Below are 12,895 nucleotides of genomic sequence, written 5' to 3'. Positions count from 1 at the left end.
GCAGGGAGCTGACCCACATATGGCGCAGCAGACTTCTCCTGTCTTGCCCACTGCTCCCCTCAGCAGTGTATTTCAGTAGAGCTGCCTATTCTGCTCCCCACTCTGTCCCTGGTGAATCCTCTCATCCCCTGAACCTCTGGTCTGCATCCAGTTCTTATACGTTAAAAAGAGAAAAAAAGACAAATGAGGGGCAAATGATGGAACAAATAGAAATGTTGCCATGGATGAATCTGGGTGCACAAGATACAAGTGGTCTTTGCACTATTTTTATTCTTGAAACCTTTCTGTAAGTTTGAAATTATTTTTAGATAAGAACCTACGAAATAAAATCTTGAGTATTAATGTATATCAGAATATACACATACAAATCAATATATTTATCTGCTGTTTCTTGTTTGATCAATTTACAACATTAACATTGATTTCTTTGATATGAGATTTTAGCTCACTTGCATTATTCCAGGTATCTCTTTTCTTGTGAACATGATTATATCACCATTTTTAGTTTCTCGGCTGGTTACCTTTGTAGCTTTAAATAATATCCTGTACCTTTGTTTCTTAGTTCCATTAATTAAGACATATCATCCTTTATGCCCAAACTTTTTTAAAAAAGATTTTTATTACTTATGTATATAAGAACTGGGGTGCAGGCCAGAGGTACGGGGATCGAGAGGATTCACCAGAGACAGAGTGGGGAGCAGAACAGGCAGACTGACTGAAGCACACTGCTGAGGAGAGCAGCGGGTGAGACAGGAGAGTCTGCTGCGTCATATGGGTTGCTCCCTGGCTGCCTGGGGATCGAACTCCTGCTGCAGAGGCTGCGGATTTGCTTCGTAGTGAGGTTCTTAACCCCTGTGCCACCAGGGAGGCTCCCGCTTTTAACTTTTGTTTCTAATGTCTCTCCCTTGTGACTTCCTCAGTTCACTGAAGCAATGTCAAGATAACTTCCCAAAACTGCTATGTGGAAAGTAAACTTACTAAACCTTTGAAAATGCCAAATGTAGTTGATGATATAGATGGGCACAGAATTCTATGTCAAAAATCTTCTCATGTTTGTTTAAAGGTAACTGGCTTTTTTACTGTCCAAAAACTTACAGGCACTCTATTCCTTGTGTTCTAAAATTTGGCAACATTATGTCTGAATATGTATGGTTTTCACATTCATTATGCTGCGTAACTCTGGTATCCTTTCCTGTTTTGGAAAAAAATTCTGTATTTCTTTAATATTTTCTTCTTTTTTTTTCTTCCTTATAACTAAGTTTAGGGGAGGGCAGGATTAGGGAACAAGATGGGAAAGACAACAGACCATGGCAGCGGATGATGGTGCTTTGGTGGTGGGTGTAGCGTGGTGACATAAATCTGAAGAGGTGTGAACCTGTACTCCTGAGTCACAAAAGGTTGTAAACCAATGTTACCTCAATAAAAAAGGTAATTAAGAAAAAGTAAGTTAAACATCTGGAGTGCTGCACTATATATTTCATCTCTTATCTCCCATTTCCATCACTGCCTTCAGGTTCTAATTTCTAGATTATATTTAATTTCCAAGAACGCTTTCTCGTTCTCCACTACTCCTTTTTCAGAGTATCCTGTTCTTATAGATGCAATATCTTCTCAAATCTCTCAGAAGAATATAAACTTGAGAGCTTGTTTTGCTTCAGGGCTCTCCTGTCCCCTGAATTCTCTATTGCCTTAGAGATTTTCTGTTTATTTCAGCTCAGTCTTTCTCTTTCCTGTTGAGGTTTTAAAAATGTTCTTAAATGTCTGACCATCCCAGAAATATTTTGAAAACCCTCGTGCATGGACAGCTTCCATCTTGTTGACTTCGTTAAAAAAAAAAAATGTTTATCATTTAGTAACATTTTGAAAGGGGGAAGAGATAGCCATCTTGATCTGAAAGTCCTTTTCATTTCTAATATTCTGTGAATCTGAATTTCTGTGAAATTTAAAGAGATTATAATAAAATGATTGTCATCATTCATTTTAAAATGAATGTCAAGCCAGAGTTTCTATTGATTATAAGCAGAACAAGATGTCAGATTTCTCTGTGGAGTTTCCCCGTAAGTTTAGACTCCATATTCCTTCTCCTTTTGACAAATGACCTACTCCACCATGACTTCCACCTCACCTTCTAGCTAATAAAACAGAAAACAATCAACAAGCAACTATAAACCAGAGACACACTGGGGAGGTGGGTGGGAAGGAGTAGGATCAAAACAAGGGGGGTGGGAATTGTATGGGGACTATAACCAAGATGAAAATGCATACATTGTGCAAAAATGAAAAATGATGTAAAAAATATATAAAATAAAATAAAAATAAATAAAACAAAAAACAAATCCACATAAATGACCTAAGAGCACTATGATTTGTTTTCTGAGGTTCCCTATTTACCTGCACATGCCATATCTAACTCCTAAAATCAAGGTGGATTCCAATGTAACTAGGTCTGCAATCTCTACCACATCTGAAGAAAAAGTCATCGCACAGACACCTTTAGTCCATCAGCATTTTGCTCACTGTAGTAAAGGGATTATGTGCCGGTGTTGGCATCTCATTTTCTAGTGACCCTCGAAGCTAGTTATTTTCTTTTTAGATATGAGACTGGGGAACTTTCTCAAGATTATAGAGACAGTGAGGGAGGGTGCTGGGATTTTGACTCCAAGTATACAGCTGTTTCTATTGCTCCATCGTGCTACCTTTATTGTTGTAGTGATAATAGAATAAAAAGTATCCTTACCTATAATTTCAAAACCCAAAATACCCCAAACCTTCTCTTTTCCAGTTTTGCTCTTAAACCCTCCCCTTATGTACATGTATAAAATAGAGGGTAAGTTTGTATTCTCTGCTGCCACTGACAATTTTATTTATTACATATTGCATTCAAAAGGATATGAAAGAATTTATATAACCATTCTTACAACAATAGGAGTTGAATTCCCAATTTTTGATTTTATAAATAATGTTGCAGTGAGCAACTTATCCTTAAATTAAAAAAAAAACAAGGGCAACTAGGTCAAATAATATGAACATTTTATATGATTTTTAATTAGTAGTATATACCAAAAATTTCAACCAAATGTCTATACTTATTTGTTTTTTAGCCAATTATCTATCTGGATCTTGGTTTTTTAAATCAGTGAGGTGAGGGCCTCCCCGGTGGCGCAGCGGTTGAGCGCTGGGTTGCGAAGCTGCCCGTGGCCTCAGCGGCGCCGGTTCGATCCCCGGCTGCTCCCAGGCCACCAGAGGAGGGTCCCACATGGCGCGCAGACCTCTCCTGCTGCCCGCTGCTCCCCTCAGCAGTGTACTTCGGTCCTTCTGCCTGCTCTGCTCCCTGCTCTGGCTCTGGTGAATTCTCTCACCCTCCCGCGCTTCTGACTGTACCCAGTGCATGTATAAACAAAACAAACAAATAAAAAAAAAAATGCCTCTATAAAAAATAAATAAATAAATAAATAAATAAATAAATAAATCAGTGAGGTGAACTCATAATATTATAATATCAGTATTAAGCCTCCACCTGTCCATCCCATTTGTCACGGTCTTTTCTCTTTTTAATAATTTAGAGATTTTTCACTACCATAGAGAAATGTCCTAATCTCCTAACCTACTATTGTTTCAGAAAAGAAATGAAAGAATATACCAAAACACTATATTCTGAAACTTTATATCACCATAATAATTTGTGCTTTAAGTATAGTTTTCAGATCAAGCATATGAAAAATGGGAACAAAATTATTTTTAAAAATTGGTCTTAAATTCATGCAAAAGCATACAGTATAAACTCACCACTGCCCCTCTCAGGGAGGAGACGGGCACTGCCCTACAGTCTTATGGTTCATCCTCGAGGTCAAAGTGTTAACCATATCTGGCTGAGTTTTACCCACACCAAAGAGCCTACATTAGAAGACAAAAATGTCAATCTTTGTCATGCCTTGAACAGTCATAAGTGAAGAGGCCGTCTGGTGCCTTCAACAACCTTTTTGAAATGTTTAGCTCTCTCTTTCTTCCTTAAAACACTTCAAAGGCACTCCATGGTCTATAATCCAAACTCCTTAACAAGGCACATTCATGAGCATTAATGTTCTCAGTGGAAGAGGACACCATGTCACCTGTCCATCAGGAAGGAAGTAGAGAGGTGATGCTTTATACCAGGCAGCAAGAAGAGAAGATCAGCATGCTAGAAGAGACCTGAAGGGAGTTAAAGTTTCATTTGAGATTGGAAGTCTAAATTCCTGTTTCAGTCCGTCCACGCTGAAGTTTAAAAATCTGGTGCCTCTGTTTACAATAGCTAAGATATGGAGACCACCTAATGCCCCCAAACTGATGACTGGATCAAGAAGATGTGGTATATAGACACGGTGGAATACTATTCAGCGACCAAAAAGGACAAACTCATGCCATTTGCAGCAGCATGGATGGAGCTAGAAGGGATGCTGCTCAGTGAAATAAGCCAGAAGGAAAAAGATAAATATCAGATGGTTTCACTGGCAGGTGGAATATAGGGAAACCGAGCAAAGGATCAGGAAAGAGACAAAACTTGCAAGCTGACCATAGATTGGAGGCATCCAGCAGAGGAGGGCAGGGAGGGGGGTCAAAACAGGGGAGATAAGAGCACAAGGGACTGTGGTGATGGATTAAGGGTGCTGTGGTGGTAGGAGAACACAGGAACTACACCTGAAGGGAGAAATCAAATATATACGAAACAACGTAAAAAATAACTAAAAAAAAAATTCTTGTGCTTGGTTTTGGTGCCAAAATGTGTGGCAGTGGGTCAGAGTGGTCCAGGCCATGTGGTGCATAGAGCAGGGATCCTTGGACAGCAGCGTAACAGGGACTGTAGGGGGCGCTGCTAACAACACAAATTATGATTCCATGAACATTACCTCTTAAGTGTAAAATATGAACTCAGAAAAGCTTAAGCATTCTAAGGGAATTTGTGTATACTATTACAGAGGGGAAATAACCATAAAGGAAAGAATTCATACATTTGGCTACATAAAAAGTCAAGATTGTTTTTCACAGAACAAAGAAATCTGGACACCGTGAAAAATGCCATAATAATAGAACTCATCATTACAGAAAATCAATGTTTTCTTTTAAAACTATCCCTTTTATATATCATATGACAAGGTCAGAAGGAGAATTGAGTGAAGACTAATTGAAAAGCCATTTTTTCCTCAGATTCCTTCTCCCACTCCAAGTCAAGGGTTCTTCAACTCTCGTGCTTATCAGAATTACATTCTGTAACACCTCTAGCGATAAACACCAAAAAAGGAAATAACTAAATCTATGTTTATTTGGTTAGTGACATAACCAAATCCTGTCTGTGATTACAGTTAATGTTACCTGTCACGAATAGACCTTAAGAGTAAGGGGATGTGGTGGTTTTACCCCATCACCCATTTGCTGAGACTGCTCCCCTCAGTAAGTGAAACTTAATTGCGCTGAGTATGATCTGCTTTGAGCGAACTTGCTTCTAGTGAAAAGAACACAGCAGAAGTGATGGAAGGTAATAAAAAGATTGCAGCTTCCATCTTGGAGGCTGGTGCATTCTCTCTCTCTCTCTCTGCTTTTTTCCTCAGATTATTCACTCTGAGGAGCAGCCTGCTGAAGAGCTCCACAGTGTCCAGGAACTGCAATGACCTGCCATCAGCTAAGCAAGTGCTTTGAGAAATGGATCCTTCCTCCCCAAGTCTTCAGGGTCTGAAGTTTGACCCCAATGGCTTAACTACAACCTCTACTTTGTGAACTAGAATATCCAACTAAGTCACCTCTAGATTCTTTACCTTCAACTGTGTGAGATAATAAATGTTTGGTGTTTTAACCACCTTTCACCTCAAACCTCAAGCTATCCTTACAGATAAAGATTTAAGAAAATGAGTATGCAGTCAAAATCATAACCAATGCAAGGAAACAAGTTTCACGAACTTGAGCTCACGGAAACAACACAGCACAGTATTAGAAAATCTTTGGGTGCTGGAATTATCAAATGCAGATATGGAGTAGAAGCATCTTAGTGTGCTTAAAGGAATAAAAGGACAAAGTGTACATATAAGAGAGAGCAATAGACTTTAAAAATAAATAGCATTAGAAAAATATAGCAAATGATGTCCAAATGGTGGGTGAGGGATAAGGGAAAAATAACTCAAATCATTCAAAAGAAAGTAATAAAGGGAAGACAAAACAGAAAAGGTAGACAAATACATTATTATAAAATAATGTATTATTATTTTACATTATTATACATCTTATAAAATAAGATGGTTGAAATTAGTGTGTCTTAGGAGTTATAATGAATGAGCACGAATAAATCACCAGTTAAAAGACAGAACTTTTCAAAACAGGTTTTTAAAAAATCCAGCTATATCCTGTTTACAAGAGCCACATGAAACATATATATAAGAGTGTTGTAAAAGATCAGATGGCACTAAGGCAAAAGAATACAAGCAAGCAATATTAACAGCAGACAAAAATGGCTTGAAGGCAAAAAGCACTGTTAGAGATAGAAGGTTACCACATAATGATATAGAGGATTTAATTCTCAATTTGCATATCCAATAACATAGCTCAAAAGCTGACAAAACTACAAAGAAAGGGTAGGAAGATGGGTCAAAATAGCGGAGGGAAGAACACAAGGGATTATGGTGATGGTTGACGGTGTGGTGGGAGACTTATGGGGACTACACCTGAGCAGAGAAATCAAATATTGTACAAAAATGAACAACAATGTTGGGGCCTCCCTGGTGGCACAGGCAGTTGAGTGCAGAGCTGTGCAGCTGTCCGCAGCTTCTGCAGGGCCGGTTTGATCCCTGCTGGCCTAGGAGCAATCCATGTGGTGAGCAGACCTCTCCTGTCTTGCCCGCTGCTCCCCTCAGCAGTGTGTTTCAGTCAGTCTGCCTGTTCTGTTCCCTGCTCTGTCTCTGGTGAATCCTCTCACCCTCCCGTGCATCTGGCCTATACCCTGGTTCTTATATAAATAAAATAAATCTTTTAAAAAAAATGAACAACAATGTAAGAAAATAAAGTTTAATTTAAAAAAATCCATAAGCTTAATCTAATGAATGCGTATATACATCAATTATAAAATGTATATATAACCTTTTCAGAATACATGGGATATTAATTAATATTGGTATATCGGCTTTTAAAACTAGGATCAACAAGTTTCAAGGGGTTGGGATCATACAGACTGTATTCTGTAGTTAGAATGCAAATATGGTGGGTCATTGAATAATGTCTTTTCTTTCAATACCATTTTGCTATAACATTGATGAGGAAAAAAAATCAGTATAGGTGAGGGCCACTCTCTGTGGAGTTTGCACAGTCTCCCCACATCTGTGTGGGTTTTCTCTGATTTCTTCCCACAGCCCAAATATGTGCACACTAACTTAATGGCATGAATTATAAGTTGGGTGTGTATGTGGGTGCGCCTGTGATGGAAGGGTGTATTGTCCTGTGTAGGTTCCTAGTGTGTACCCTGAGCTGCTGAGATAGCAGCTGAAATAAGCAGACTGGAAAATGAATGAATGAATGAACATAAAACATTGCTTAATGTTAAGAGTTTGGGGTTGGGGCCTCCCCGGTGGCGCAGTGGTTGAATGCTAGGTTGCGAAGCTGCCCGCAGCCTCTGCAGTGCCGGTTCAATCCCTGGCTGCTCCCCGGCCACTGGAGGGGGGTCCCACATGGCGCGCAGACCTCTCCTGCCGCCCGCTGCTCCCCTCAGCAGTGTACTTCGGTCCTTCTGCCTGCTCTGCTCCCCGCTCTGGCTCTGGTGAATTCTCTCACCTTCCTGTGCTTCTGACTGTACCCAGTGCATGTATAAATAAATAAATCTTAAAAAAAAAAAAAGAGTTTGGGGTCTTTAATTAGAAGTTTGGTGCTACTTTTCTGGCCATATATATGCCCTGTAGGAACTTAACTCTTGTGTATATCAACTAGCCTGCGGTCAGAGTGGTTCCATTATGTTATTTTGCTTAAAGTTATGGTTTCCAGGAACCCATTGATGACATTAAAGTGAGGAATTATTATATAATATAAATAAACAAAATAGACAAATACTTATGGTTAATAATTGAAAAGCAAACTTTTAAATAATTCAAAGGTCAAAGAAAAATCAAAATTATAAATAAATATATTACATGTCAAAATTTATGAGCTAGAGCTATAGCAATGCTTGAATATAGAAGGCAAGATTCAAAAGTTCAGCTTCAAGCAAAGGAAGAAAATATTAAAGATAGGAATGGAAACAGAAAACAAACATGCAAGAGAGTTTGGGAGTGTATTGTCCTGTGTAGGTTCCCAGTGTGTACCCTGAGCTGCTGAGATAGCAGCTGAAATAAGCAGACTGGAGAGTTTGGGAGTCATTATTTAGCAGAGATCAAACCATAATAAAAAATAACATAAGTAACATTTTAACCATACATTCAAAATTTGGTGAAATGGAGAAATTCTAAGAGTATCTAAGTAAAGATCATATTTTTCTGTTATGATACAGTTTAACACCTAGACTTAAATTGAAACTACAACATATTTAAAACCAAAAAAAAGGTCCATACCATTTACAGGCAGAAAACCTTAGTTTTTTAACTTCAAAACTCAGGTGACTGAGCAGAAAAACTGTGGGTTTTTTTAAAACCCACAGCAGAGACAGGAAACCCCACCTGAGTGCTTTAGATGCCTCAAAAGGTCACATTAACAGGACTAAGCAGTTCAGGTGGCAGGCCAGAAAGAAACAGCAATCACTTCTGTTCCCAAACAGAACTGAAGCAATGCTGACAGCTCACATCTGCACTGCGCCTCAATGCCTATGGAGTTTCTTTCCTAGATTCTTCAGCTCTTCATGAGAAGAAACACTTTCCTGCCTTCCATATATAATAGTAACAGTACCCGTATTAGACAACGTGTGTCAGTTCCGTACAGGATGCTTATATATGTTCTTTTTAATCTTTATAAGACACCAGGTGCAGTGGGCCCAGTTCTACAAATGAGTAGCCCAGTAGGAACCTGTTAATAAGGTTACCGTAATAAGATGGGGCCAAGTCTTAAGGCTGGTCCATCTCCTACATCATCTCATCAGTCTTTTGACTAAAGCTCCTCAGAAGTTGCCTGCGGAGCATAGTGAGGCTCGGGCAGGCTCTGTCCAATACCAGCCCTCCCCAGCCTATATAAGACCCACCTTCTTAATAACATTTCTCACAGCAAAATACTTCTCAGTGAGGTCCCCTGCCTCAGTCAGGGGGGCATCATAGTCGTAGCTGGTAGGCTGCGGTTGGTAGGGTATGTTGGCCCCTGGAAGACAAAAAGTACCCCACTAGATACTAACAAAGTCTCAGCTTTGGAACCCCTTTGGGGTTTGTGGGCTCAGCATCATGGAGGGAGGAAATAAAGGACACGTTAGACCAGCGACAAAGGGGTGGCTCTCAGGATGTGCGGTTTCCTCCTGCAGGCAAGGTCCTTTGCATCTCCAAAGCATGTTCCCCTTCCACTGGCTCAGGGGAAACTCACAGCTGCGACCCCTGCAGATGTCAGTGCTGGAGGAGCAGGAAATCTGAAGCTAACCAGACCTGCTCCACGCCACTACCCAGTGATGGCGGAGCTTGGGGCCTGACAGCACCTCTGCCTGTCAGTCCTGCAGTCTGCCATCTCTCGTGATCAGACTGTGTCCTTGAGAAAAGGAGACTAAGTGGAGGAGTGGAGGCGACTGAGAATCAGCCCAAAACAGCTGCGGGGCCATGGGACCAAACAAAACGGGAGATGACCCCGGACACATGTTGACACACACAGATTCCAGTGTAACCTGGAGGCCTTTGTAATGTCGGCCAAGAGTGTAGGGGGAGTCTGTCTCGCAGATCCCCTTTCAAAACCCGCACGGCTTCGTTCCCAGCTTCCCAGTGAGGCTCCTGAGGCTAATGGCTCTCACCTCTCACGTGAGTCCCTCCCTGCAAACTGGTCTCTGCTATGCTGCTTTCCCCGAGGCTAAGACCCTGCTGGGAAAGGTCATTCCAATGACTGGCCAATGTAGAGACGTAACATCTGGTCCCCTTGCCTGAAAGGGCCACGCCAGTTCCAGACTCCTCTAGAATCAGCCCAGCCAATTTCGACATTGCCTCATGGCCCAACTTTTCCCTCTACCCAGTCCTGCTCCCCAGTCTCTCACCGGTGTTGCTCCGAGGAGCACACCCCTATAAAACTGCCTGCTGGCATCCCAGAGTCTGTTCCAGGGGGATGTCATGTCCACGAGACCATTAAATAATGCCAGTACTGTGTAACCAAAAGACAACAAAAGGAAATGACCTGGTAATTATTATTCAAGGGGCAGACGCCAGACCAGAGGCGCCCAACCTAGTCACAGATGTTGGTCACGGACAGGTTATGTGCAATATTAGGCGGGGACCCTCTGACTACGCCAGTACTTAGAGAACTTAGCCATGCAGGAGAGTCATACAACGCTTATTAAAACCCAGATTCCTAAGCCCCACTCAGGGACTCTGACTCAGCCAGTCTGTGAAACTACATTTCTCACAGGGGATGCTGATGCTGCAGTCTGAGGACTCGGGGCCACCCCCTCTCTCTTCCACTCCAGAGAGCATTTTGCAATGCAAGTGTGTGAGCCTGAAGTTATCTTAGGACAATCTATAGCTAACCTACTTTTACATTAAATAAGGCACAAAATTTGATAGTTCACCTGTGGTTTTGTAGCAAATTCCTTTCACACAGCTCAGGAATGATGGAGCCCTGTGTGTGTGTGTGTGTGGGGGGGGGGATCCTACTGATGGTGGTGTTGACAGGTGTTAGGATAAGGGTCAGGTCATTGCCCCAGAGCCCTTTCTCATTAGTCCTTTGCACAGAATCTACATTCATTGTTTCAAGAGCTGCCAAGTTCCAAAAGCTATCAGTCTTGATTCCTGGATTGGACGTTTAGTCTCAATTTCATGAATGGCATCCAGGTGGAATGCCATCACAAAGTTTTAACTGTTTTTAATGAGAAGGCAGATACACAGAAATGATCTAAAACTTCTAAAACTAACCTTGATAGTGACATCTGACATTTGCAATAGCTCCATTTCTTAGCTCTAATAACATTAAAAACACTTATAAACAAAGTGTTCTCCTAATCCATCCCACCCCACAAAAAAGATAGCAGCTCAAAGGGAAAACTTGATTAAGAGTTGATAGTATTTAATTATAGATGCTGAAAGATACAGGCCAAAATTAAGCCTCCAAAATTCATCAGTGATATAAGGGCGTCCTTAATGATTCAGAGAAAAAAGTGCAGATGTGAAAAGAGGTGTGGAATGAGGCTTAGAGAAAAACCAATATAGACTAATTTGTTTTTGTAAAGATTAATGGCAATGAAAAGAATTCTGTCATAAATTTTCCTACTGAAAAAGACCACATAGAAATGTAAAACGGTGCAGTGGCTTTTGGAAGCACTGTGACCGTTCCTCAACCTCTAGCGTTACCACATGACCCAGCAACTCCATTCCTAAGTATGTGCCCAAAAGAACTGAAATAGGGATTCAAACATATATGCATACATCAATGCTCATAACATTATTCATGATTGCCCCAAAGTGGAAACAACCCAATGTCATCAACTGATGGATGAATAAACAATATAATGAACATCCGTATGATAGAATATTATTCAGCAACGAAAAGGAATGGTGCATGCTATAACACTGATGAACCTTGAAAAGATCATGCTAAATGACAGAAGTCAAACACAAAGGATCACCCATATTGTATTATTCTATTTATAGGGACTATCTGGAATGGGCAAATCCATCACGAAAGAGACTAGCCATTGTGCAGGTCTGGGAGGAGAGAGTGGGGTTTTGATGGGTATGCGATTTCTTCTTGAGATAATGAGAATGTTCTGGAATCAGATGCTGATATAGCAAATACCCCTGAATCACACACTTTAAAACCATGAATTTTATAGTGTGTGACATAGCTCAACAAAGCAAAATGTTAAAAAAGATTACATCATATTATATGAACAAATAAGCTATAGCTGGAGGCTGTAACTGAGGCTCGCCCAGTTAGTCTGGTTTAAGACAAGAGAGTTTTTAAATGCACAAGTTATGTTCTCTACAATTTTTAAAAAGACACATGATTTCTTTTAAATTATAGAGATGCTCCTTGTTGAAAATTTAGGAGAAGACAAACAAAAATAGAAAATAAATTTCTGTAGGCACACCCTGCCAAAATTAAGCACCAGAAGTTTCTAGCATAAGCTTCTACAAACAGATGTTAAATTACTCTTACCATTCCAATAGGCAAAATTGGTTCCTCCTATAAACATGTACCTACAAGAAAACAAGAGAACAGATAATACTTCACTGTGAGCCCACAGCTATGGAGGGCACCCTCTCCTCCAGAAATTCACACTCACAAGTTCACACTAGCTCCAAGGGCAAGAATGTTATAGAGGGAGGAAGCCACATTTTCAGCCTTCACTGTTGAGTGAGGTTGACCCCAGTGGTCTAACCAGCCAGTGTAGAATTCAGAATTTACCTAAAAAGAAAAGGGAATTGAAGTTTAGGATAAACTTATAACCTTCAAATACTGTGACTTCCCTGTAACTGTCACCCCAGGTTCTTCATCCAGGAGCAGCTGGAGAGAGGAATTGATACCCACAGCTTAGTCCAGAGTCAGGGGACCAGCAAGGACTTCCCATAACTGCATTGTCCAAACTCAATTCTCAGGTGCCAACAATACGGTATTTCTAAAAAGTTCTAACTGCATCAATTTTTTTTCACCAATCCCCTGTTTAAAAATGGAGAGAAAGTTTGTTGGGCGAAAGAATCAGATGGCAAAATATTTTTATAAAAGGAATCATCTCCAAATTCACCCTTTGTGTGAACCCAGATTTTCAGATCTCAAGTTGAAT

The 12,895-nt window shown here is 40.5% G+C and overlaps 1 protein-coding gene across 1 annotated transcript in view; it reads right to left on the bottom strand.

Moving 5' to 3' along the window:
• The window catches only part of GLB1 (galactosidase beta 1), a gene marked incomplete at both ends in the record, with an annotated part of 62,178 nt that overhangs the window by 21,237 nt on the left and 28,046 nt on the right, over positions 1-12,895 (bottom strand). Inside the window, 3 exons of the mRNA XM_084246578.1 lie at positions 9,176-9,288; positions 12,271-12,311; positions 12,398-12,519. Of these exons, the coding sequence (XP_084102704.1) occupies positions 9,176-9,288; positions 12,271-12,311; positions 12,398-12,519 (276 nt within the window). The remainder of the gene's footprint in view (positions 1-9,175; positions 9,289-12,270; positions 12,312-12,397; positions 12,520-12,895) is intronic.

This window comes from Talpa europaea, assembly GCF_964194135.1.
Source record: "Talpa europaea genome assembly, chromosome: 11".
Taxonomy (NCBI): domain Eukaryota; kingdom Metazoa; phylum Chordata; class Mammalia; order Eulipotyphla; family Talpidae; genus Talpa; species Talpa europaea.
The sequence above is the reverse complement of the archived record's forward strand: the minus strand, read 5'-3'. Positions and strand labels throughout refer to the sequence as shown.